We start from the raw sequence: 27,016 nt of genomic DNA on the forward strand, positions 1-27,016 counted from the left end.
ATGATATTTGGTACTCATACAGTAATTAGTTTCTGTCATATAATGTGCTAAATAGGGAAAGTTTAATCATAGGCATCTGGTGTATTCATAATCACGCTTTTCTGTGCCAGTAACATTTTAGTTAGATTAGGATGCAGTTAATGTATTTTCATGTATAGCAAATTCTTTGTTCGGTACCAGTTTGACAGGTTGAGATAAAATAACCACTTTAATGCACAGGTGAAATATATTAGTGCAGTGTTCATACTATTTATGATACAGAATTATTTTCAGTGCTTCGGCTTATGTTTCTGGTGAAGTAAATAAAAACTGGTTTTTAGAATGTGAATATAGGCAAAAATAGTTCAGGGGTTAAACTGCTGCAATTGTGATGTAACGCTCCTATCACAATTTTTAGTGAGATTATCGTTCTTTATATTTTTAGTGGTTTTAGCAGCTTATTAAAGTAACAAACGTTATGTTCCACAATAGTTTATTAGAACACAAATCGCTTACCATTGAATAATTTGTTTTAGGGTCAAAACCAGTCGAGTGGTGGTGGTTCAGGTGGAGACAAGAAAGATGACAAAGATAAGAAGAAGAAATATGAGCCTCCCATACCAACCAGGGTAGGGAAAAAGAAGAGAAGGACGAAAGGTCCAGATGCTGCTATGAAACTTCCCCAAGGTACTTGAGTATGCGTTTATACTCTGATTAAAATTACTTTGTGATCGACATTTCAGCGAGTCAAATGGTGGGGGACAGCTTCCATCCAATCACGGTTCTTTATTGAGTGCCATGTGCTCGTTGTGTTGCCTGTTCTGTATGTTCATGCAGTGCATGAACCCTGCACACTGGAAACAATGCCCTCCCCCAACATCACCCCTGCAATATGTCGGTCACAAAGTAATTTTAATTACAATGTAGTAATTGATTTTTCTTCATATTGTATTTTTGCTGTGATGTGTTGCTGCTATAAAATTTCGTGTTTCAGCTAAATGTACGTAAAAATTATAATTTACGAACATGAAAAGTGAACAATTTCACTCTGATGTGTAAAAGGCATGGAAGTTACATAGGTTAGAAAATTAAAATAGAATAATTATCGTATATTAAGTGAGAATTGAAACTACAGAAGTGAGATCAAAACTGCCACTATTGGCAGTGCAGGTATATAAACAAGAAGAGGTCATGTAAGTAATGGAGCAAAAAATGAGGACAAAATAGTGGAGAAGAAAATACAAAGTTTTACATTTGTGGTATATAATTTGGGAATTGTTAAATTTTATTTGGGATTAGACTTGAAAAGGTGTCTTAGAGGTAAACAGAGAAGTAAGAAGCGGTGAAGGGCCAAGATGTAAAGGAAGATGAATGCATATAAACTGGAAGACTTTACGTAGAAACAAACAGAGATAGCAAGAGAGGGAAATTGATGGCAACAAAACCTATATTGAGTTTGAGGAAGAAAACAAATCTTGGGCAGGAGAGTAACTTCTAAAATACTGACACTGCTTAGAAGGCTCCAGGTTACTGGAGTACCAGTATTGTTCATGTTGCGTTTGTAGGAATTCTCTGCAAAGATACTATCTATACATATTTTATAGTTGTGGCAGCAATGTTACAATGATTTGAAGCTAACTGGCAAATTAAAACTGTGTGCCAGACCAGGACTTGAACCCTGAACCTTTACTTTTTGCTGCCAAATATTCTACAGTCTGAGGTATACATTCACGATTCACAGCCTATCCTCATGGCCTCAATAGCAGATGTAATGCTGTTTGTATTTTCCATTTCATTTTCACCTACTTCCTCTTGCCCACTCTGATTCAGGGGTCCATGCCAGCCCTTGCTCAGCAGTCCGGGCTGGCCCCAACCTTCCCACCTTTCTATTCTCCTTATTCTTTTATGTTTGCTGTTTTCAAAGTTTTGTCTTTCCTGAAATTTTATCATCTTGTCTGTGCTGCTCATTTTCTTGGGATAACGGATGGTGTGGTGGTGCTGGTAGGATGTAGGGGGTGAGTCTCTCACTGCATATCATGCTCTGGGGACTTCCAACTGCATTCTGGGCAGAGCGGCTCATCCACATTATCTCATCTCACTCCCCTCCTACTTCTCCTTGATTTTTACCTCTGTCTTAGTGTATCTTGCTTACAATCGGGCTTCCCAGGATTTGCCTTTTGTATCCTTCTTCTGAAGATTATCCCTGGTTCACTATGTATAGTACGAAGGGTCGATGACCTCGCAGTTTGGTCCCTTTAAGTCAACCAACCAACCCACCCACCCTATTTTGTCAGTCTGTTTCCTTTGTGTAGCCCTTTTATATTTCCCTTCCACCTTCCAAATTTCTCTTCTTTACTTAGTACTGGCTTGGTATCTGAGCTCATGATATTCATACAGTTGCTTCTCATTTTTCCAAGTCTATAATGTTCCGATGGGTAATTTGTATTTAGCCCGTGGTCATACATGCTTCCACAGCTTTGCATTTCACCTCAGTCCATTCCTGTTTTGCCATTTTGCACTTTCTGTTGGTCTTACTTTTTTACCCATCTTTTTTTACTGGCTTCGTTTGCTGCATTTTTTATTTTCTCCTTTTGTCATTTAAATTCAAGATTGTGTGTTGTCCAAGAATAACTGGACTTTTGTCTGTTTGCATGCTTGATCCTCCGCTGCATTCACTATTTAAACTTTCAAATCAACTCACTCATCTTCTATTGTCCTTTCCTCTGTTTCAGTCAATGAGTGGTTCTTCTACTTTCCCACACTGTCATACCTTCCTGCATTTTCTTCAATTTTAACCAATAGTTATAACCAAAAACAATACATTCTTTGTCCCATATTTACACAGGATCAGCATGGTTAATGGCTGGCCGGATGCCCTTTTGATGATCTTGTGGTGTAACATTACTTTGGTAAAGTGATGTTGCCCAGCATCTGTCCAACCGACGTATGGCGAGTGACAGATAAAAGTATTTTTTTGTGAAGTAGTTTAGAGTCGCAAATTGCCTGGAAGTTTTGTTATTGTTTATGCATGTAAACTGATACAGATGGACACCGCGTTTCTTCAAGGTGAGACAATGGTAGCATTTTTTAATAATAAAAGGGCATGCTGTGAAAATTGTGCTGACATAAAAGAAGACAGACAACAGTTAGCTGTCATGTCCGTACAAAACTGTCTTTCATTAATTTCAGACAGAATTGCATGCCATAGTAAATGTGTGAACATTAATGGTATATGAAGTGTTGCCTTATATACATCAGTAGCAACAGGACGAAAGTAACTGTGTTTTAGAAGTAGTGTTTTTTATTATTTAGTAGAAAGTTTGAAATTTATCAAAGCTTCCAGATTCCAACAAATAACTACAATGGTTAAGGAGGTGACATTAATGCAAACTGCACAGTTTGTCTGAACATTATTTCAAATGCAGCGGTTCAGAATTGAAGAGTAACAATACTCGCAATTTGAACCCATGCAGTTTTACAAAACTAGTGTGTGTAACACTATTGTGACAACTGTGACAAGATATTTCAGTACACAAAAATGTATTAAATACATGATAAAATTTTAATATACTTCAAGGATTTTAGTAGAGAAGTAAGGAGAGTTTTAAGAATGTGTGAATTATTTCAGAAGGTTAAGGGCAATAAAGGTCAAGTGATTTATAAAATGTATCCAGTTATATTAAAAGCTCTACATGCTTTAACAGCAGATTTATTCGGACCTTTGCCTAAGGGTAGAGGCAGAATATCATATATATTTGTTACAGCTGGTCAAAATATCTTAAAATATATCCTATAAAATCGGCAAAGACGACCACTTCGATTAATCTTTTAAGGGAGTATTTTGTGGATGTGGACTGATACTACAGATTGTTCACTGTTAATAGAACACAATTTGTAAGTAATAATTTTAAGGAGTTTCTGACATGGGAAAGTGTAACACATCATTGTTTTTAAGTATCATCCTCAGTCTAATCCCTGCAAAAGAATGATGAAAGAAATTGGAAGGCTGTTGTACATATTGTTCTACTAGGAACTTTCACCAGTTGTCTTGAACAAGAAATGTATTGGGAAATTTTACTAAAATTATTTACTTGGCCACACAGTAGAATTCAAGATAAAGCAAATGTACACGATTGTGTGGAGAAATAATTGAAGCAGCAAGCTTGACTTTAGGATGCAGGAACATAATTTTAATGTTGCTACACCTAATTTACAGGTGGGTGATACTAGTGACCATCTAGTCAGACCTTACCATCCTAGTAGACTTCCGTGGTGGGCCAAAACCGCACGCAATTTCTGTGTTTATGTCTAATGGATCGAGCCTGTCGATCTGAAGCCCGTAGTTTTCCACTAATCTGCAGGCCCTACTTGTCAGACCTAGTCTCATCGATCTGCCCGCAGGCTGGGTCTGTTTGTGTGTGGTGTAATGCGGCGGATTTTTGTGGTTTATCCATGGACCCAGGACTATGGGGCTCCTCGCCACAGGTGTTGTATTTCAGGAATTGTGACGGTCACTGCAAGTACATTGTACAGTGCAGCGTTTTTATAGATATTTTATTTATTCTAGTACATTTTGGTTCTCTGAAAGTAGTTTATGTAATAGAAAGTATGGATGATAAGAAGAAGAAAACTGCGGCAGTCACTGGCAGTTTTTTCACTATTTACTCATGTATTTCTTGAAAGAAAAATCACACAATACCTGTAAAACAATAGACATAACAAAGTGGATAATAACCAACAGTAGCAAACATAGTAGAACCAACACTTTATTGGCGGGCACCTATAGTGTTGGTTGACACAACTCTTTCCCACCTTATACACTTGTTTTGAGGGGACTACTTTTTCTGAGGTTTTTTAAATCTGTCTTGCGACTCCAACAAAATGCGTATTTTGTCACCAGATGTGTTTCTTTTTATTGAAATAAAAGAAAATCAATGGTCTTAATAAAACAGATATGAGGTGTGACAATAAAGTAATGAGACTGATGTGAAAAAAAAAATGCTGCTTACCGTTTTAGTCAAGTTTAGTGTTGTCTCCTTCAAAGTAGTTCCCTTCTGATTGCTCACACTTTTTCCAGCACTTGTGCCATTGATGGTAACATTTCTGGAACTCATCTTCTGTAATAACCACCAAGACCCCCGCCACAGCTTTTTGGAGATCTTGTGTTGTTTGAAAATTTTGTCCCTTGACCGCCGTTTTGACTCTTGGAAATAGAAAAAAATCGCACGGAGAGATATCTGGTGAATAAGGTGGCTGTGGTAGTACTGAAATTTGTTTTGTGGTTAAAAATTACTGTACTGACAGAGCAGTATGGGATGGCGCATTATCGTGATGCAGAATCCAATTATCAGCAATGATGGCACAGACATGAAGAACTCTTTTATGAAGTCTTTCTAAAATTTCTTTGTAGTAATATTGGTTAACTGTTTGTCCAAGAGGCACCCACTCTATGAACAATTCCCTTGGAATCAAAGAAGCACACTAGCATGCATTTAACTTTTGACTTTGACATGTGACCTTTTTTTGGTCTGGGTGATCCCTTTGAGCACCATTGCAAACTTTGGCATTTCGTCTCTGGATTGTACTGAAAATTCCAACCATAATCACCAGTGATAACACGGCTCAAAAATTCTGGATTGATTTCCGTTTGCTCTAACAGATCGGCTGCCACATTTTTCCGTGTTTCTCGCTGTTGTGGTGTAAGATTTTAGGGGACCATTTTTGCACAAATCTTTCTCATACCAAGATCTTCAGTTATTATTAGCCGAACCGTTTCTCAATTGATGTTCAGTTCTGCAATCATTTTCACAGATAATCTTCGATCAGATCGTACGAGTTCACGCACCCTGGCCTAGTTGACATCCGTCCATGAAGTTGATGGTCATTCACTGCGGTCTTCATCTTCAACATTTGTTCTGCCTTCACTAAACATTTTATCCCAACGAAAAACTTGATCTCTTGACATAACCTCGTCTGCAAAAGCTTTCTGAAGCACAAAGATATTATGCCTAGGCAAGCCTGCAGGGTTGCCAAATCTTGCAAAGAAAATCAGTCTCATTACTTTATTGTTGCACCTCGTGTACGATTTGGCTTGCTTTCTTTATCCAAAAACAGCTCATTACAAAAGATGTTAGTACTTAGGTTTTTTTGCTCACATGTTTAGAAATACAGAACTCCTTACATTTTTTGTCAACTTATGTCTTTACTTACCCTTGAGATCTCAAAATTTGTGAGAGAAAAATGCTATAACTTGTCTGGAAATTGGGGAAATATCAGGTAATTTCACTTGGGGAAACTTGTGGCAACCATGGTTATATTACTTCCTTTTTGATTTCTGTGTGGTCTCTTCTTCTATATTCTTTAAATCTAATAGTTAATATTCTCCTGCAACTGCAGTAGGGAAAAGTTGTCGCATAAAGGAATTGTACTTATATGAAATTCATATCTGCAAATACAGGGTGCTATCTTAACGTATACTATGAACTTAACAACTTAATACTTATGCATAATACTTTTCTGCGTAATATCTTGCTGATTATACTTAAACAGCTATAAGATAAGGATCGTAATTTCAATTACAACTTAGAGTCTGATCTTTTCTCATGGACATTCTCATAATCTTAGCTCACATTTATGATGAGTATTTGGACGGAGGGATTGTAAGATATGGATGATCAGTGTTGTCATTAAATCAGAGAAATGCTACATTACCTAACTAATTCTTTTTTCCCCAAATCAAACTATGTGGATGTTTGGGTGTTAAGATCATGATGATGTAAAGAAGGGGAAGAATGAAAGGCACTCTCTATATAGTTTGTAAGGTGCAAGTGCATGTGCTGGTAAATGTGAGTTGGTGATATGTCCCCTTCCTGCTGAATTGAGATTGCTGAATTGTGTGTGCAGGCAGGGGCTCAGTCTGCAGAGCAGTGCAACATGCCATGGAGCTCCCTCCATGGTGTAGGTATGTGATTGTGGGATTCTGTAACTAAGGAGATCTATGTATAACATAAATGTTGTGGTTGGCAAGAGAGCCAACACCGTTTTACTAAAGGAGGCCGAAATACACGCGTTAGCTCACGCAGGCTGGCGTGAGGTCTGGAACATGAAAAGGAAATTAGAATTTAGAAAAACGGGCGTAGCTGGTGGAATACTTAACTTTAATCCATTAATGATGAACGTCGGTTTTTACGGTACGTGATTCACAATATCAATAGTAACTGAATATGGCGCCTTGCTAGGTCGTAGCAAATGACGTAGCTGAAGGCTATGCTAAACTATCGTCTCGGCAAATGAGAGCGTATTTAGTCAGTGAACCATCACTAGGAAAATCGGCTGTACAACTGGGGCGAGTGCTAGGAAGTCTCTCTAGACCTGCCGTGTGGCGGCGCTCGGTCTTCAATCACTGATAGTGGCGACACGCGGGTCCGACGTATACTACCGGACCGCGGCCAATTTAAAGGCTACCACCTAGCAAGTGTGGTGTCTGGCGGTGACACCACATTCCTCCCCCACAAATCGGCGTACGGTTGTGGCATAAGGCTTCCGCCCGCCGTAGGGAGGATCCCGTGTTGACGTATGCGACGAGGTGGGGAGCCTAACAACAGGCGAGGATGTGCCACCCGCACCCTGCCATTCGGACCGCGGGGAGCTAGGAAACGCCTGAAAACCTGCTCCAGGATGCGCGCCAACATGTGGTCTATGCGCCCGCAGAGAGACAGGAGGGGCCGAATCGGAGGACAACTGGTCCCTGGAAGCGATCGGCGGCCCGTGACCCAGGGAGGCGCCCGGCGGCTGCAGCAAAGCGTCCACTGCGGGCGTCGCCGGCGGGGGAACAGGCGGCAGCGCGGCGCCATGGGGCAAAATGGAAGGCAGCGTCGGTAACACCTGGGGCTGAGGCGAGCCAGTAGGTGGGTCCCCAGGGCGCTGACTGGACGACAGAGGTGCAGCTGATTGAGATGCCGACGCACCTCACCAGAGGCCCCCAAAACCAGATACATAGCGCAGCCGAGGCAGTGAAGAATGCGCCCTTCGAGCCAACTCCGTGAACCTCGATAGTGGCGATAGTAGACAACGTTGCCTGGAGCGAAAGCAGGTGTCTGACGCTGCACAGGAACCTGATGCGGCGGATGTAGCAAAGAGATCAAGGTCCGATGATGACGACCATGGAGCAACTCAGCCGGCGAGCGACCATCTTGGGGCTGAGAGCGATACCAGGACAAAAGGAACAATAACGCGTCCTCCTGAGAATGCGACTCTTTCAACTTCAACATCTGTGACTTTTGAAAGTCCTGACCAATCGTTCAGCGGCACTGTTTGACTGTGGCGAAAACGGCGCGTACGTCAGATGTTGAATACCATTGGCCTTGCAGAATGACTGAAATTCTGCAGACATGAATTGTGAGCCATTGTCCGGAACAATAGTCTGTGGAAGACCTTCAATGCAAAAGATAGCAGATAACGCTTGGATGGTGGCAGATGACGTTGTGGAAGACATCAGGACAACAAAAGGAAAATTACTGAATGAATCTACCACAACCAACCATCGAGCATTCCAGAATGGACCAGCAAAATCTATGTGTAAGTGTTGCCAAGGGGAAGTGGCTTTTGGCCATGCAAAGAATTTCTGCGGTGGTGCTGATTGTTGTTTGGCACACACCATGCAAGAAGAGCACATACTCGTAATCGCGGCATCGATTCCGAACCAAGTACAGTGCTGACGAGCAAGTTGTTTCATTCTCACTATACGCCAATGTCCTTGGTGGAGAAGCTGTAAGACAGAGGACTGTAACGAGCGTGGTACCATGACCCTGGACTGATCATTATCGGACTGCAACAGCAAAACACCACGTCGTACAAAAAGTCTCTCCTGTTGAGCAAAAAATCGGCAAACCAACGGATCCCCGATCCGTGAGTTTGACAAGGGCCATTGCGTAGCAACAAAATGCAGAACGGTAGCAAGGACAGGGTCGGCAGCTGTGGCTGTAGCTACACGCCGAAAATCAATCGGAAACGATTCGACCACGTCATCAGTTTCCAAATCAATGAACATGCAAGCAAGTTCGGAGGAATCGAATGCTCTATCCTCAGCAACAGGCAAACAGGACAACGCATCGGCGTTTCCGTGCTTAGCAGTGGACCGATACAAGATATCGTAGCGGTACTGCGAGAGGAAAATAGACCCGCGAATGAATTTCTGCGCTGTACGTGGAGGTACAGGCTTGTTCGGATGAAAAAGCGATGTCAAAGGTTTGTGGTCTGTGAGTATGGTAAAATGACGACCATACAAGAAGTCATGAAACTTTGTAACACCAAATACGAGAGCCAATGCTTCTTTCTCGATCTGTGAATAGTTTCTTTGCGCCGACGAGAGCAATTTGGACACAAAGGCAATAGAGTGATCGTGCGATCCATCTTTGTGCGCAAGCACAGCACCGATCCCGAAATCTGATGCATCCACCATCAACAAAAGGGGCTTCTGGGGATCGAATGGCGTAAGGCAAGTATTGGAAAGCAACGTCGATTTCAACTGGCGAAAGGCGCGTTCGCCTTCAGTCGTCCAGACGAACGGAACACCTTTACAGCATAAGCGATGAAGCAGAGCTGAAATGGAAGAGGCGTGTGGAACATATCGGTGATAATAGTAGATTTTTCCCAGCACACTCTGTAGCTGCTTCAAATTCTGCGGCGAAGGCAAGTCTTGTATGGCACGGAGATGCTCGGGACTGGGATGTATGCCTTGGGCATTGAGTGCATGTCCCAGGTATGGCAAGTCACGAGCAAAAAACACACATTTGTCCTTCCGCAAGCGAAGACCATTTTGTCGCAAGACCTGAAATAATGTTCTGAGATTGGCTAAATGTTCTTCTTCCGTCTTTCCGGAGATCACAATATCATCCAGATAGTTTGCTGCAGTTAGGACCGACGCACAAACAGTTTGTAGAAATTGCTGAAACAATGCAGGGACGGATGCACACCCGAATGGCAGTCGTTTGAATCGATACAAACCAAGATGCGTGTTAACCACCAAAACGCGCTGGGATTCTTCGTCCACCGGTATTTGCAAGTACGCGTCTGCTAGGTCCAACTTCGAAAAATATTTACCCGGGCACAGTTTGTTAAAAAGATCTTCCAGGCGGGGTAAAGGAAAAGTTGCAATCACTAGTTGTGGATTCACTGTTGCCTTGAAGTCCACACAAAGTCTCAATTTTCCCGAAGGTTTTGGCAAAATTACTAAGGGTGATGCCCAGAGAGAAACCTGCGCACGTTCAATTACACCTTGTGATTCCAAATCGTGTAATGTTTTTGCGACCTCATCACGCAATGCGTGGGGAACATTGCATGCTCTGAAAAATTTCGGTTGCGCGTTTACTTTCAGTTCCAAATGTGCTTTATAGTTCTTAGCGCAACCAAGGCCCGGTGCAAAAATGTCTGCAAATCCTTCACATAGACGAGAAACACTGTCTGAAGGCACAGTCTGGTTCACTGATTGGACCTGATTCACTATAGACAAGTTAAACAACTGAAATAAATCGAAACCAAACAAGTTCACTGCAGAAGAAGAATGAAGGACGTAAAATGACACAAGTTTTGTTTGTCTTTTGTATGTTGCAAGAAGGTTGCACTGTCCTAACACAGGGATCTCTTGACCTGAATAGCTAGTTAACTTAACATTTGCGGCACGCAACGGAGGTGTGCCCAGCAGTTTGTAAGTGTCCTTATGGATCAGTGAAACTGCAGCCCCGGTATCGAGCTGGAATGGTATCACTTTGCTGTTAATGTCAAAGTCCACAAAAAGTTTATTGTCCTGCTGATGACAAGAGCGACTGTCTCGTGCAACGTGAACTGACACTGGTACAAAATCACTCGCGACTTAACGGGATTTCCGGCGATGTCGACGCACTCTATTTGTGGGACGAACACAGTCACTGTTAGAGAGAGTGGCACTGGGCGGAGTGGAATGAACTACAAGAATTTCCGTGGGCGAAGTTTCGCGAGCCTGAGTATCCTTGGTTCGATTTCGATTCCAGTGCGAAGCAAAGGGCCTGGAATGGGTTTGAGCTTCTGATCTGAGCTTTTTCTGGCAAACGCTCTGAACATGTCCTTTTTTATTACAATAAAAGTAAATACGTTGGCGGGACGGGCAATTCTCACGCGAATATTTAGTAGCGCACCGTGGGCATGATTTGATCACTGCATTTGCCTACCGGCGCGGCACACGTGGCTGAGAGCCTGGAGGCAGCGGCGCGGCCAGGCGCGAGGGCTGTTTACTGCTTCGTGCCGCTCACCTGGCGGGCCGGTTAACCTGACACATGGCTGGGGAAGTTTCAAATGATTCCTGAGGAAAATCAAGTGTGTTCTGCCGATCCAATATGTCCATCACTTGTTGAAGGGAGGGATTGACTAGTTTCAAAATCTGTTCCCTTATACGAACATCAGAAACATTCTGTGCAATTGCATCACGTACCATAGTATCTGAATAAGGGAGTCCACATTGACACTCAAAAGCACAATCCCTAGTAAGGCCTTGCAAGGTTGCAACCCACTCCCGATTAGTCTGACCTGCCATACGTTTTGTACAAAAGAAGGTATACCGTTTCGCAACTACAGTGACTGATTCTTTGAAATATGCATCTAATGCAGACAAAATTTCTTCATAGGACAGAGTTGCTATGTCGCGTCGGGGAAATAATTTGACTGTCACACACTAGGTGTTCACCCCGACTGCTGATAACAAAAAAGGCTGCCACTTGTTACCTTGAATTCTGTAGGTGGCGAGATGGAATCCATATTGGCGTGACCACTCCGTCCAGCTTTCCAGTGCAGCATCAAAAGGTCGAAAAGTTGGTGCAACTGCGTGTTGTGGCTGCGTTAGCGGTGGAGCGGCTGCTGCCGCATCATTTTGCATCGCACATTGACCCTGGACGTGCTGTCCAAGGGAATCCAGTAAGGCCTGTGTCTGCTGATTCTGTAAGCGATAAAATTCGGACAGTACATCTGGAGATTGTGGCAAAGTCATTACACAAGTAAATCAGGGCAATATCGATAAGAACACGGTTTTGCCTCGTCGCCAATGTTGTGGTTGGCAAGAGAGCCAACACCATTTTACTAAAGGAGGCCGAAATGCACGCGTTAGCTCACGAAGGCTGGCGTGAGGTCTGGAACATGACAAGGAAATTAGAATTTAGAAAAACGGACGTAGCTGGCGGAATACTTAACTTTAATCCATTAATGATGAACGTCGGTTTTTACGGTACATGATTCACAATATCAATAGTAACTGAATATGGCGCCTTGCTAGGTCGTAGCAAATAACGTAGCTGAAGGCTATGCTAAACTATCGTCTCGGCAAATGAGAGCGTATTTAGTCAGTGAACCATCACTAGGAAAATCGGCTGTACAACTGGGGCGAGTGCTAGGAAGTCTCTCTAGACCTGCCGTGTGGCGGCTGCAATCACTGATAGTGGCGACACGCGGGTCCGACGTATACTACCGGACCGGGGCCAATTTAAAGGCTACCACCTAGCAAGTGTGGTGTCTGGCGGTGACACCACAATAAAACCAAAATTCTCTTGGAATCGTATGGAGAGACTGTTTATATCATTATCTGGTATGAACTTATTGTCAATCGGAAAGTTATACCGATTTGTAATAGGGATAATAAACCCTGTTTGTGAACCTAGCGGTGCCGTTACTATGTAATAGTGGTCATTTCAGAGGAAAAGTGCGGTGGAAGGCAGGGTCCCTCCAAAATGAGCAAAAAGACCACTTCAGGAAGGAGGGAAGGAGAGAACAGCTGCAAGTAGTTGAATGTCATGCTAACAGGTGGTATATTATGCAGTGCTACAGATAAATGATGATAGTCAAAGCCGTGATGAAGGATTTCCCATGTCATATCCCCTCCCAAAGAATCCTTCACAAAGGAGTGCCCCCTTTGTCATCCAGTACCACCCATTACCACCCTGGACTGGAACAACTGACCAGGGACCGATGACCACCGCAGCCTGGTCCCTTAAAAAAAAAATGAGAGGCATCCTATCTAAGATTATACCCAGCCCTCCTAAAGTGGTATTCCGTCACCCACACAACTTTCACAACATCCTAAACCATCCCTATGCCAATCCCAACCCCAGACCCTTGCAAGACCTGACCAATCCATCCACCCAGCTTATTGTAACCTCTTAGAGGCTAGGCCACCTTTTAAAGCAGCTATGTCATATACCGACTCTACTGCAAACTTTGCACATCTTTTTATATTGTTATGATTAACAAACAGTTGTCCACCAGGTTGTGAATGGCTACTGCCAAACTGTGGCCAAGAGCAAATTTGACCACCCTGTGGCACAACATGCAGCTGAACGTAACATGCTTGATTATGACTGCTTTACAACCTGGGCTATTTGGATCCTTCCCTGCACCACCAGCTTTTCTGAAATGTGCTGATGGGACTTACCTTTACAATCTTTCTCTGCTCCCAAAATTATCCCGGCCGTGAACTATGATAACCTTCCGTCTCCACACCCTATAGCCAACTGTTTCTGCCCCCTCTGTCCTATAACTTACTTTCAGTTCATACCCCCTCACCCTCATTGTACTTGCTTTCTGCCACTGCACCACCCACCAGTCTTTTCCTCTCTCTGCTCTTCTCCATCTCCACTTCCTACTCCCACTCCCACCCACACAGTCCCATGGCACTGCCTGTGGCAGCCTTGTCCTGCTGCCTTCTAGTCACTTCTTGCTCCATCAGACAGTGTTCTTCTCTGCCCCCATGTGCACTGTGGTATCCCTCCCCCTTCGTTGCCCCCACTCCCAATTGCTGCTTTCATTAACGCAAGAGTTGCGGCTGGGGATAGTTGTCGTGTGTGTGATGAGTGTATGCTTGTGTGAATGTGTGTGTGTATTTTCCTTACTGTTCTGAAGAAGGCTTTGGGCAAAAGCTTAATGTGTGATAGTCTTTTTGTTGTGCCTGTGTGCAACACAACATGTCATCTTTACGGGGGGTAGCTATCTATCCTTTTCATAACTGTTGATATTCCAACTTGGACTTTGCAATGTAATGTAACATCACTTTGTTTCATTGTTCTCATATGTGAAATTAATAGTTTGAAAATATTTTTTTTATTTTTAGTTTGAAAATATTTTTTATTTGTGTTCCTTATTTGTTGTTGTTTGGCTTGAATGTAGTGACAAACTGTATGTGAAAATAATCTACAAAATGCTGTAACCAAATTCCATCATTACATAATGTTTATGATAATTTACCTGACCTCGGAGAACTTAAGTAGCAGCATATATCAGTAACAGTGTGTGAGAGAGAAGTGGGAAAGGATTGCTACCACATACACTTTTGTTATATAATGTAATTATGAATATTTCATACATTAGGCAACAAGCTCTTGAAACACAAGTGCAAAATTTAAGCAAAACTACAGAATGTCACATTACTAATGTAATAAAATTTAGGTTAAGCTTGATATAGTAGTGTGTATCCTGGTGATGACCTGAGACTCCAGAAGGACAGCAACATTTTTAATCTATTGATCACACACACATAGCATAAAGTAATGAAAGTTTTGTAACTGGTGTTGCTGTTGTAAAAAGGTATATTTCATTCTGCAGTTACAAAGTCTCTTATGTAATGTAACATCAGATTTTACTCTTTAATAGCGAGGTAGTCAAGCTGTTCGGCACTACTACCTCACACCTTTTTCTTATTGTTCTTTGCACAACTGTGACAAGCTACATCTTCCTCTCCTTATTTTTTTGTTAACTGTTTTTCTTGACTTTGTAAAATATGTGGCCTCATTTGTAGATGGTTAATTGTATGTATTGCAAAAATCATTCAGAAGCTATGTGGTATACTAGGGGGAACATCAGCGTCAACGCTATGTTGTTCTGCTCTGGGTCTTGTCTTCTCAGCTGCTGAATATTTTGGCCCAATCTGGTTAGGCAACCCATATGTACAAAAGGTAGCTATCCAATGAAATAACGTGATGAGAATGATTGCTACTGTTATCAAATCAACACCTACAGAATGGCTCCCAGTACTAAACCATATTCCAGTCTCATAACTTCTACACACCAATGGTCTCATAGACAAAAAGATAGTAGATAATAAAAATTTACCTATCCATCAAGATGTTGGTGATACAGACCGATTCCACTCTATATTACCACCACCACCACCACCACCACCACAACAACAACAACAACAACAACAACAAGGGGTGCTGTGAAAATTGAATTCAACAGTACTGGTACATGACTCAAGAATAGATTGGACAACGAAATAATAGTATGCCAGGTGTCACTGAAAAGCCAATGGGGTTTGACTTTTCACATCAAACATGGTCAATGCTAAACAGAATTAGGACCCAACGTGGCAGATATGCACATTTTTTCCCCCCAAATGAGGTAAGCAATCTTCCCCACTTTGTGATTGCGGAGAACCATAGATCATCTGAGTCATCATAGAAGAATGCCATACAAGATCATAACAATGGTAGGTGAGAAGACTTCCTACTGGCAACTCCAAAGTCAATAGAGTCCATAAATGCTCTAGATGTTTGTTTATAACATGCCAAAAAGCTGTATGATAAATAATAAATGTGTATATAGCAATTTGTGTCTGAGAAACAGTATGAAAGTTTTCAAAATTACTGTTCGCAGAAAGTTGTCACAATTCGGTAGCAATGCAACAGCAACATCCATTCTGAACTTTGGTTCAATTTTTAATAATGCATAACTACTAAAAACCAATGAAGGGCCTCTAATTGTTTTTTCCACATAGTTCATCCACTGTTCTTGGTTTCTTACTATTCCAGACCAAACCTAGAGGTATTGTGTTCAGATAAGAAAGGAATTCTTTTCTAGAGTACTCAGTCCAGTTACATGTCAATAGCAGCTGCTAGATAAAGTAAATTTTGTGTTCAAATAATGGAAAAAAAAGTCTGACTGCAGCACTTGCAAACAAATTAACTCCTGGTGTTAGTCTCGTAAGACCTTATGCTGCACTTGTTTGTAAGGTTTGTGGTTTTGAGATACCACATAGTCTAACCCAGGCCAGGCTTATTGTTTCAAATTTACTCAACATATGGTTGATGAGCTTAACTATGACAGAACAAAATTGGTATTTGGCAAGTTAGATGTTGGTGAAGTATCGCTATATCAGCTTTCTGACTCAGAGAGAATGCAGCAGTCATACAAGTCTTAAATGGTCCTCAACCACAAATTTCATGTGTTTGCAAAACATAATCATTTACTGATATGCTGAGGTATGCCTGCCTTAACTGTTATAAGTAATTCAGGTTAAGAAGTTGAGTGTGGTTCTACACTGGGATCTTATTACACCATGACACCTATACCTTCTCATGTGGTAAACATATGCAGTTTTTGAGGTATCCAAGATCCAGTTACTTTCATGTCTGTTTTACATCTTAGGTATGATCCTGTGTTATTTCTCACCACTATTCAAAGTGAAAGTAACCTCTTGGGGTCCTTGGAGATGGCTGTGTTAGTTAATGGAGTGAAAGAGAGGCATTTTGTGCAAGTAAGAGTTTATAAATGATAAACTGAATGATATTAAGGCAATGTTCCATAAAGCAAGAATTTGCAAACTGTATTTAGAGCAGTCCCTGTGCAATTCGTAGCTGTTATAAGTTGAGTAGTGATTTTCCAGTAGGGATGATAATATTATGAAATCTGTAACAATAGTAGGGAAAAGTTTTTCATTATTCCCCTTTTTTTTTCAGTAACGCCGCATACAAGATGCCGCTTGAAACTTTTGAAGTTGGAAAGAATTAAAGACTACTTATTGATGGAGGAGGAATTCATTCGCAATCAAGAAAGACTGAAACCACAAGAAGAAAAAATTGAGGTATGTATCATTTGCTGTATATGCCTCCCTCAGACAAATTTTGCTTTTTTGTTCCTTTAATTAACTTATTTTGATAATTGCTTTTTAGGAGGAAAGATCAAAGGTTGATGATTTACGAGGAACTCCTATGTCAGTCGGAACACTAGAAGAAATAATTGACGACAATCATGCAATTGTTTCTACAAGTGTTGGCAGTGAACATTACGTTAGTATTCTGTCATTTGTCGACAAAGACCAGTTGGAACCAGGATGCTCTGTGCTATTGAATCACAAGGTAAAATTTGTTAATTGCGAAAAGTATAATTACATTTACTTTATAATGTATTTGAAAGCCTGTTTTTATATTACATTTTTGACCTGTTGATAATAGGTTCATGCCGTAGTTGGAGTTTTGTCAGATGACACCGATCCTATGGTTACTGTGATGAAATTAGAGAAGGCCCCACAGGAAACATATGCAGACATTGGAGGTAACCATTTTTCTGCAAAACTTGTAGGTCTAGTCCTAAAGTAAATCTTCAGTTTGATGTTTTTCTTGTCATTCTCAGTCTTTTGCTATTGTACTTTGCTTACTAACTTTTCTGATGGGTAAATATAAAGATGTGACAGAGTGGCAAAATGGGGTAGTTGTGTCTGGCCATATCTATGGCGACATGGTGTGTGAAGATCGCTGGACTTGTTTGTGTTTTCGGGTGGACTATTCAACATGTCTACAAGCAGTGTGGTAATGCATGTGGCCATGAAACACAATGTCAAAATTGTGGTTGGGAAAAGATTCAGACTGACATGGGCCGAAGATGCTTTTCACGATGTGCAAATCAAAATTGCTTCCGAATACTACAGGAATTGCTGCAGACAGCGAAGAAAGGTCAATCACAAGCTGTTAATGAGAGAACATTGTGAAGGGAACTGCATGAAATGAATTTTTGGAGTCGCTCAACTTGCAAGAGGTCATTGCTCACACAGGCACAAAAGACGACCGCAGCAAAGACCATCTGGCTGGAAAAACTGGAAGAATATTTCTGGTTTACTGACTATTCTCCCCCCCTCCCCCCATCCTCCTCCCTATTACATCTCAGTAGGCCTGCAGTATCACCAGACTTGAACCCCATAGAAAATCTGTGGGACATGTTGGAGACAGTAAAATGCTGACACCAGCATCCCCACAATTTGGTGGATTTGCTTGATCAAATCTGCGAGTGGCTTAACCTGGATGCAATGTACCTGCACAACCATGTGGATTCACTTCCTAGCTGAATCCATGTGGTTATCAAGCCCAGGGTGGAATTACACAATATTAAATGAAGTTTGTTGTGATTTCTCTAGAGGCAACCAGTCTTTTGTCCATGGGCTTATATATCCTGTGTTTAGAATATTACTTGCCCTAAGGAGCATATTTGCCAGTGCACAAACAAATCAGACGTGCATAAGGTGATTTAAACCAATATCAATGTTTTTTCTTTCATTCTGACATAAAATATTATTGCAATCAGTTTCTGCTATATTCTGTTCCTCTGTTACAGAGTGCCCTGCTGTATTTAGATATATGGAATTAACTTATGCAAGTTGTGGACCATAGTATTAAATAAAGCAGGCAGGCATAACTTGTCTACCACATGAGCTCCAATGCCCACTTTTCTGAAAGTCAGCAAAAATTGATAATGTTTGGTTACTGGAATGATGTAATGAACTCAGTTTGTGATGAAATGATAAATTTGTCATATACTGGGGAAAAAATGATATATTACGTATGGTTTCCATTTCTGAAGTAAACTGTTTGGCTTAAGCATTGCTTATACAGCAGATTCAATGTATAACATAATTTGGTCTGTAGCAAACATAACAGATGTATCCAGAATGAATTTTCCACTCTGCAGTGGAATGTGCTGTGTTGCCAAATTTCCAGGCAGCTTAAAACAGTGCTGGACTGACACTCAAACCCAGACCTTTTTGTAGGCAATGTCCTTACCAACTTAGCTATTGAGTCATGACTCAAATCCTTCCCTCCCAGTTTTACTCCCCTACCTTCCAAACTCCATAGCAGCTCTTCCATGAAATGCATCAAACCCCATCTTTATAGTAGTCACTTATTTAAATAAATACTTTCAGCCAATTTTCTCTGTATGTAAATCCCCCCCCCCCCCACACACACACACAGAGAGAGAGAGAGAGAGAGAGAGAGAGAGAGAGCACACTTCTGTAAAGCTGCTTGAAAGATGGGGAAAGATACTGGCAGAAGTAAATCTACGTGGGCAGTTGGTGGGTTGTAACTGTTAGCTTATTTGTTAAACTAAGATCCAGCTCCCAGTATTTATCTGCCAGGAAGTTTTGTATCAGATGTATATTTTATTGGTTGCCTTAGTTAGCCACATGTTGGATGCCAGTTATATAGTGACTTTCCTGTCCTATCAGGCTTTTAAATGATTACAGGGTACCAGATTGCTGAGGATAGACCAACAGTGTTCAAATTTATAAAATTAAGATCCTCTTACTTATAAGATCATCTTACTTACAAGGAACCACATGTGATAAAACAAATTAATGCATTATTACTTTGTAAATTCAACTAAACAAAGCTTTTTTTTGCCCCCCCCCCTCTCTCTGTTGGCTTGGCGTCAATGGAGAATTAATCGTATATTGTTATTTGATGTGAGTCCTTGAATGCAGATGCATGTGTACTTCGCAAATGTTTGCCACCAATCGTGTGAGTGAGGTGTGCCCCCCCCCCCTCCCCCTCTCTCCGCCTCCCATAGAAGAGGAATGTAGCTTTTTTTGTCTGCCTGTCCACCTCAGGTGGAGCATCTCTGGGAATGAAACGAAAGACCCTCAAGTCATAAATGTATCGCACAATTGTTAGCACGCCACTCGGCATATCCGTGTCATACTTGTCCACATCTTGGAGAACTGTGCAGTAGAAGACTTGACAATCAGTGATGACGGACAACAGATTTATCATATTGTAATCTTCTTAAATATGCAGCCTTTTTAAACTGTTCGCTGCTCCTCTGTAACTTCTGAGTCATCAGCAATCTTCAGTTCTGAGCTGCTGGTCAGAAGTAGAACATTTTTCCACCAGTTGTGGGAGCTGATACTGGTTATTCAAATTGATTGATTCCTCCCAGTTTATTAGTGGGTCTCCTCCACTACTTATGGTGTAATGCTTCGAAAGGAAAATTACTGTAAAACCGTGGCAGAGAACTCCCCCCCCCCCCTCCACATGAACCACGGATCTTGCTGGCGGTGGGGAGGCTTGCGTACCTCAGCGATACAGATAGCCGTACCGTAGATGCAACCACAAAGGAGGGGTATCTGTTGAGAGGCCAGACAAACGTGTGGTTCCTGAAGAGGGCAGCAGCCTTTTCAGTAGTTGCAGGGGCAACAGTCTGGATGATTGACTGATCTAGCCTTGTAACGTTAACCAAAACAGCTTTGCTGTGCTGGTACTGCGAACGGCTGAAAGCAAGGGGAAACTACAGCTCTAATTTTTCCTGAGGACATGCAGCTTTACTTTATGGTTAAAGGATGATGGCACCCTCTTGGGTAAAATATTCTGGAGGTAAAATAGTCCCCCATTCAGATCTCTGGGTAGGGACTACTCAGGACGATGACATTGCCAGGAGAAAGAAAACTGGCGTTCTAGGGATCAGAATAAACAGTTTAGACAAGAAGAGAATAGAAGCTTTCGAAATGTGGTGCTACAGAAGAATACTTAAGATTAGATGGGTTGATCACATAACTAATGAAGTGGTGCTGAATAGAATTGGGGAGAAGAGGAATCTGTGGCACAGCTTGACTAGAAGAAGGGATTGGTTGGTAGGACATGTTCTGAGGCATCAAAGGATCACCAATTTAGCATTGGAGGGCAGTGTGGAGGGTAAAAATTGTAGAGGGAGGCCAAGAGATGAATACACTAAGCAAATTCAGAAGGGTGTAGGTTGCAGTACATACTTGGAATTGAAGAAGCTTGCACAGGATAGAGTAGCATGGAGAGCTGCATCAAACCAGTCTCTGGACTGAAGACAACAACAACAACAACAACAACAACTACTACTACTACTACTACTACTACTACTACTGTCCTCGTCCTCTCTAAGGAGGATCCCTTTCATCCTGGGATCTGAGTGATCTGACCTATCCCCCTCTCCTCCCTCTGGAAGGAATTTTTAGTTCAGAAAACTGGGATAGTGTGCATACTTTATATTTATCTATTTCATATTCTGAAGGTAAACATTGATCAGCAGTTCTGTCTCATAATATTATAAGTGCTTCTTATTGGTTGTATTTGAGCTGTGCATCTAAAACAACACCCTTAGGTGGCTTCCTTCAGTTTCCAGGTGTCATATATTTTCTTGCACAGAAAACATGGATTAGCTGATCGTCATTTCAGTTCTAATGACACAGCAGGGAGTATATTGCAGATGAAATAGTGGGATGGGCTTTAATTGCAAATAAAGGCAATAGTGAGATAATAAGGGATGCAGCAGGTGTTGCAACAGGTCTTGACTGCAGAAAGTCACAGGCTTGGTGGCAGGTATTGAGGAAGAATGTTTCCAGATGACAAACTTGTGGCTGCCTTGTGGAAGGAGTTAACGATAGTTTTGTGGAAAGCAGACCTCGTGCCAGTCAGACAAGGTCATGTAAGGTCATGTATGGTGTCCCATGAGGATTGGTCAATATTAAGGGATATGACAGGAACTATCATGCGAAACAAAAAAATCCAGTAAACATGGGCTCTAAAATGTGTATCTTAAGAGCTATGAGTGCTTGTTCATCTTTGCTACTATGAAACACATCTCTTCTATTGAACAAATGCTAATAGCTCTCAAAATATGCTTTTTAGAGCCCACGTTTACTAGGCTCTTTTGCTCTGAATGCTTGTTCCAGTCACATCCCTGAATATTGACCACTCCTCCTGGGTCAGCCTGTGTAGGTGCATTTTAGAAGGCAGGCATTACAATATCATCTGTATAAAATAAGGGTATACATGATAAGCAGCTATGTATAAGAATGCTCTGTGTTCAGTTATTTTATAATTTTCTCATATGTGGAGAGCCTACAGATGCTTTCAATAGTGCAGTGTTGTTAAACAGTGTAAAGACTACTCATGTGCTTCATTCATATGAGAATCTTGGAGAAAGGAAAACAGTAAAGATCAACTGATTACTGAAATTGGGAATTAATCTCGTGTCTTATAGGCTTACTGTAAACTACAAGATCAGCACTTCTTTTCTGATGTGGACAGTTCATTATGTTTTTAAATTCTGCAGGTCTGGACACTCAGATTCAGGAAATAAAGGAGTCTGTGGAACTTCCACTTACTCATCCAGAGTATTATGAAGAAATGGGCATAAAACCACCAAAAGGTGTCATTTTGTATGGTCCTCCTGGCACAGGAAAGACTCTCTTAGCAAAGGCTGTGGCAAATCAGACATCGGCTACTTTCTTACGTGTTGTAGGTTCTGAACTAATTCAGAAATATTTGGTAAGTATTCTAGCACAAATATTTTTCAAAATATTCATTTTATCTTTGAACAAAATTTTTGAAGCTTTGACTGTTGGAATACTAATACTAATAAGCAATTTACTTGTGCATTGTTGGATTCTTATAAATGGAACCAGCATAATGAAAAATTGTGTAGATGTAGTTTTTGAGCCCTAATTGATTTAAAAGAAAACATTGTTCTGCAGAGAAGTTAATGTGCAAAGATGTCAATGACTCATATGGGGGTCATCATTCAATGATATCTTTGAAGCATATTTAAGTAATTTATTTTACTTTGAAACTGTTAATGGTAGAGAAGGGTTTTCATATTCTTATTGATCATGGAGACCATAAATCCATGGCAATAAAAGTAAAACAAGACCAATAGATTTTGTTTCCAGATGTTAATTCTTCAGCCCATGTCTGCAAGTTTGCTAGGCATCAGTGCTGTTGCATTTGTAAAACATTTCTTATCATTAAAGTTTAACTGGTATGAGACGTGATGGAATGTCATTAAATACTGCTTCAGTACGAATTAAGTTTTTATTGGCAGAAAATTCAGCAAGTGCTGAAAGGGAACATATGCCACACTAGTCAAAAGTGACATTGCAACAGACTTGAGAAGCTGTTGCATATATTATTAACATTAATCTGCTGTGGTAATTTAAAATGCTTAAGGTTTTTCAGTACTTACACCTCGTTTTTAAAACATATGAATTTAGTTTTCTGCTACAGTTAAACTTAATTGTAGAGAAGAGGACCTCGATGCATTGAGCTGACCGGACCTCAAAAAAGATTTCTATTATTTATTTATTCCTTGTTGTAACTAACAAATACAATGACCACCTGTTTTATTTAAAGTAACTTTCATGTTTATGTTGTAAAGTAAACTAACATGTAGAATAATGCAGTTATGCTAATTTCTTAATTTTAGGGTGATGGCCCAAAACTGGTTAGAGAATTATTCAGGGTTGCGGAAGAACATGCACCCTCCATAGTTTTCATTGACGAAATTGATGCTGTTGGGACTAAACGATATGATTCTAATTCTGGTGGTGAAAGAGAAATCCAGAGAACAATGTTAGAGTTGTTGAATCAGTTGGATGGCTTTGATTCAAGGGGAGATGTGAAGGTAGTAAATACAAAAAGAAAATTTATTAAGCTCAAAATTCTTTTACTACACACTAATAAGCCACAATTTCCATAAGTTTTGAAACATTTAACATTTTTGACATATTGATCAATATATGATTCATATCTGGTCTTAGGATAGGCTATTATTACATAATATTTTACTTGCAGGTTGTTATGGCAACAAATCGCATAGAAACACTAGACCCTGCTCTAATTCGGCCTGGAAGGATAGATAGAAAAATAGAATTTCCATTGCCAGATGAAAAAACTAAGAGGAGGATATTTAACATACATACATCAAGAATGACTCTTGCTGAAGATGTTAATCTCACAGAACTTATAATGGCTAAGGATGATCTATCTGGTGCTGATATTAAGGTAACCATTTTCCACAAAATATACACAATTTTCTAGTACCTCTTGTGAAATTTGAACTCTGGTGTCTGAAATCAGATGCAACTGCTGTTCTTATGATTCAACATTCAACTGTTAATAATGTTAAACTTTGTTAGAAACCAATAATTTGTGTAACATACAACAAAATAAAGAACAATATAATTAGAAGTAGTACAGATTTGGGATAAGACCATTACTACTTTAGCTTATATTAAATATAAATGAGTTATTGAACTCACTCTCCCCCCCCCCCCCCCTTTCCCTCCTCGGGAGTGTGTTTGAGCTACCAGTGATATAACTGTTTGGCAAAATCTGTTTTAAAACTTGGGATAACATTTCATGGTAATTTATGCAACTAACAGTTTAATCTAAACATGGGTCGGGGGAGGAATGATTATCTAAGAAAAGGGAGGCTAAACTGGAGAAGTGAGTTACTTGAAAGAGGGAACAATTGAAATTTTGCATAGATACTGTGTAGCTTGAATTCAAATTCACATTTATAATAAAGCATGCATCACTACAGCCTCAAGTTTGTGATTCTTTGTGTTGTAATGGTTCTGTTGAATAGACTTCATATGTGACATTACAGTTGTCTGGTTTACTAGCAAAGGAAATAACCATAATTTCAAATTTCAGGCCATCTGTACAGAAGCAGGTCTTATGGCATTACGGGAAAGAAGAATGAAGGTTACAAATGAAGATTTCAGAAAATCGAAAGAAAATGTTTTGTATAGGAAGAAGGAAGGTACACCTGAAGGTTTATACCTGTAATAAGAACATCATTTGTTATGTGGAGTCCAGAGTTCTCACCATGATTGTTAATAAAACATACACACTATCCATTTTGATAACCTGTGCATTATTTCAGACCGTCATTAATATTCTTAAATCAGTGTTTTTCCATTAGAGTAAACTGAACTAATTCAGTAATATAAAACAGTCCAACTTGTCTGGAATTTCATACTTTTACTTCAGATATATTTTTTATTTTATTTTTTTTTAGAAGAAAATAAAAAACGAGTGGATACTTTCACTGATACAATAAAGCAATTATTTGTTTTATACATTATAGGGTTTGTAAACAGTTTTATTTATGGCCAATGATTGTGATATGTTGATCTGAGAACAGTGCCCTGTTGCAGATGCACTTTTGGTCATTCCTGCAAACAGAACTTATGGTATTACGAAAAGGATAGATTATAACAACGAAAATAATAAATTTTTGACAACATAATGTAATTGGATAGGTAAAACATCTGCTCATCAAACGGCAGCAGGAGAAGAAAAAAACATACGGTGACATAGCAAATACAACAGCGAAGGTTAATTTAAAATGACAAACAACTGATCACCAAACAGGTGAGACAAAATGATGGTAAAATTGGTAGCACAATCATTTAAACCTGCTGTAACGCCAAGAATGGCAGTTATATAAAAAAAATTAGAAACACAATAAAACAGCAAATACAATAATAAAACACAAGGGCCAGGCACAGACGGTGCACCAGGAAATGGCTCTTTAGTAGGTCTGGCAAAAAACACTTTCATGAGCGATGAGATAGGCAGCCAAGAGTTGCATTCACTTCACAAGATGGTAACTCACACTAATGACAGTCTAACGAATGACTAATGATAATCTTGCTGAGGCTACCTGATGTCTAATAAACCAAATGCAAAGATTTAAAATTCGCCAAAGCCGGAACCGACAGTCTGGACTCCGTCTGCAGAATACTGTGCTTAGAGCATCCAGAACGAGAAAGGAATCACTACCACCGGAGTAGAAGAATCGCCAACCAACCTACTATCAAGAAAGCTGTCATAACTACACGTCTCACCAGACAGCAGCAGCAAGGCGAGGAAACGTACACTGCCGTTACATATGCTAACTCCCAGGGCAGGTAACTTGGGTGTTAGCAGCCACAAGACAGGAAAATACAACTGGTTGAACTTAACAAACTGAACACAATAAATAGTAATTAGAAGTCCAGGAAAGATAATCAGATCCGCCTTCTCCAAGCACTCCACTTGCTGCTCTTCGCCTCAGCAACACTATGAGCAGCAATACGAACCCACGTCACTGGAGAATCGCAAGAGCTGACAATGGTGGAGGTTTCTCTACTTGAATCCAAATGCACTCAACTCAAAAGCTTGCAGGATCCGGTTTACGACGAGGTTGTGCACCCTCGTGACCACAGGCCTTCGATCCGGCAGTCCATGCACACCGGCAGCGGTCGCGGCATGTTCTCGCACTGTGTGGACCAGGCTCCTCCTGAGTCCCCAACCGACTGCACACTGACTCGACCCGGATGAACCACGACGTCGCCCCAAAGATAGGGCCACAGTTACTACATGTTGATAACCGCCGCTGCCGCCACTAGTGGACAGGTAACGCTTGCGAAACCAAGAGGCGCTTGTCAACATGAGAAGAAGAGAAACAACCACAACCATGTCAACTAAACGATACGGTCTGGCCTCCAACAGAGGACGTAAACCTAAAATGGCACCAACGCAAGCCGCAGCACTGCTCAACCTCCTCCTCTCAAGGAGAAACCCAAGCGGGGAGGGTTGTTAAGAGACCCAACTAGCAAGCTAACCAAACTTATTTTGATTAAGGTTGACCCGGTATTGCTTACCGGTATGGTTGTCCTTAACCAGAAGATTAACTGGGCCTAAAATCCGCATAATCATACACGGACCCAGAAAACGGGCAGGAAACTTACCAAGGTTGCCAACACGCACCTCCCTCCCGGTAAAATTACGGACATGCACCTGATCTCCCGGGTTCCTAAATGCCAACCAATCAATGAGTTGTGAAAACAATGGAAAACCAGATGTATTAGGGTGCTTGGTAGACAAATGTTAATCTTCTTGGTATGTCCCACCCTTTTACATAAAATGCCTTTCCTGATAAAGGCCGTTTCTTAACCGGTCCCCAAGTGGGGTCCTGATCCTGATGGTCAGCAATGACACTAAACAAATGAGGAATACCACCTGACATGACACAACTAAAATTGCCTTCTGCAGCTTCTTGGGTGCCTTCACTAAATGGTTGTTCAGTAAACATATGGCTGAGGATGTCCGAGAGTGCATTCTCAGTGCCTCTAATGTGCTTAACCCTGAATTGAAACGCCAAAATGCGTTCCGCCCACCTC

General features: G+C 40.9%; 1 protein-coding gene across 1 annotated transcript in view; it reads left to right on the forward strand.

The window, feature by feature from the left end:
• Nucleotides 1–24,715, forward strand: part of LOC126259871 (26S proteasome regulatory subunit 4) — a 29,691-nt gene extending 4,976 nt beyond the window's left edge. Inside the window, exons 2-9 of the mRNA XM_049956928.1 lie at nucleotides 516–666; nucleotides 16,728–16,852; nucleotides 16,941–17,126; nucleotides 17,223–17,322; nucleotides 22,120–22,334; nucleotides 23,269–23,466; nucleotides 23,637–23,846; nucleotides 24,501–24,715. Coding sequence (XP_049812885.1) covers nucleotides 516–666; nucleotides 16,728–16,852; nucleotides 16,941–17,126; nucleotides 17,223–17,322; nucleotides 22,120–22,334; nucleotides 23,269–23,466; nucleotides 23,637–23,846; nucleotides 24,501–24,635 — 1,320 coding nt within the window. The 3' untranslated portion in view covers nucleotides 24,636–24,715. The remainder of the gene's footprint in view (nucleotides 1–515; nucleotides 667–16,727; nucleotides 16,853–16,940; nucleotides 17,127–17,222; nucleotides 17,323–22,119; nucleotides 22,335–23,268; nucleotides 23,467–23,636; nucleotides 23,847–24,500) is intronic.
• Nucleotides 24,716–27,016: the final 2,301 nt, after the last annotated feature.

The sequence above is a fragment of the Schistocerca nitens genome, chromosome 5, assembly GCF_023898315.1.
Source record: "Schistocerca nitens isolate TAMUIC-IGC-003100 chromosome 5, iqSchNite1.1, whole genome shotgun sequence".
In the NCBI taxonomy this organism is placed as follows: Eukaryota; Metazoa; Arthropoda; class Insecta; order Orthoptera; family Acrididae; genus Schistocerca; species Schistocerca nitens.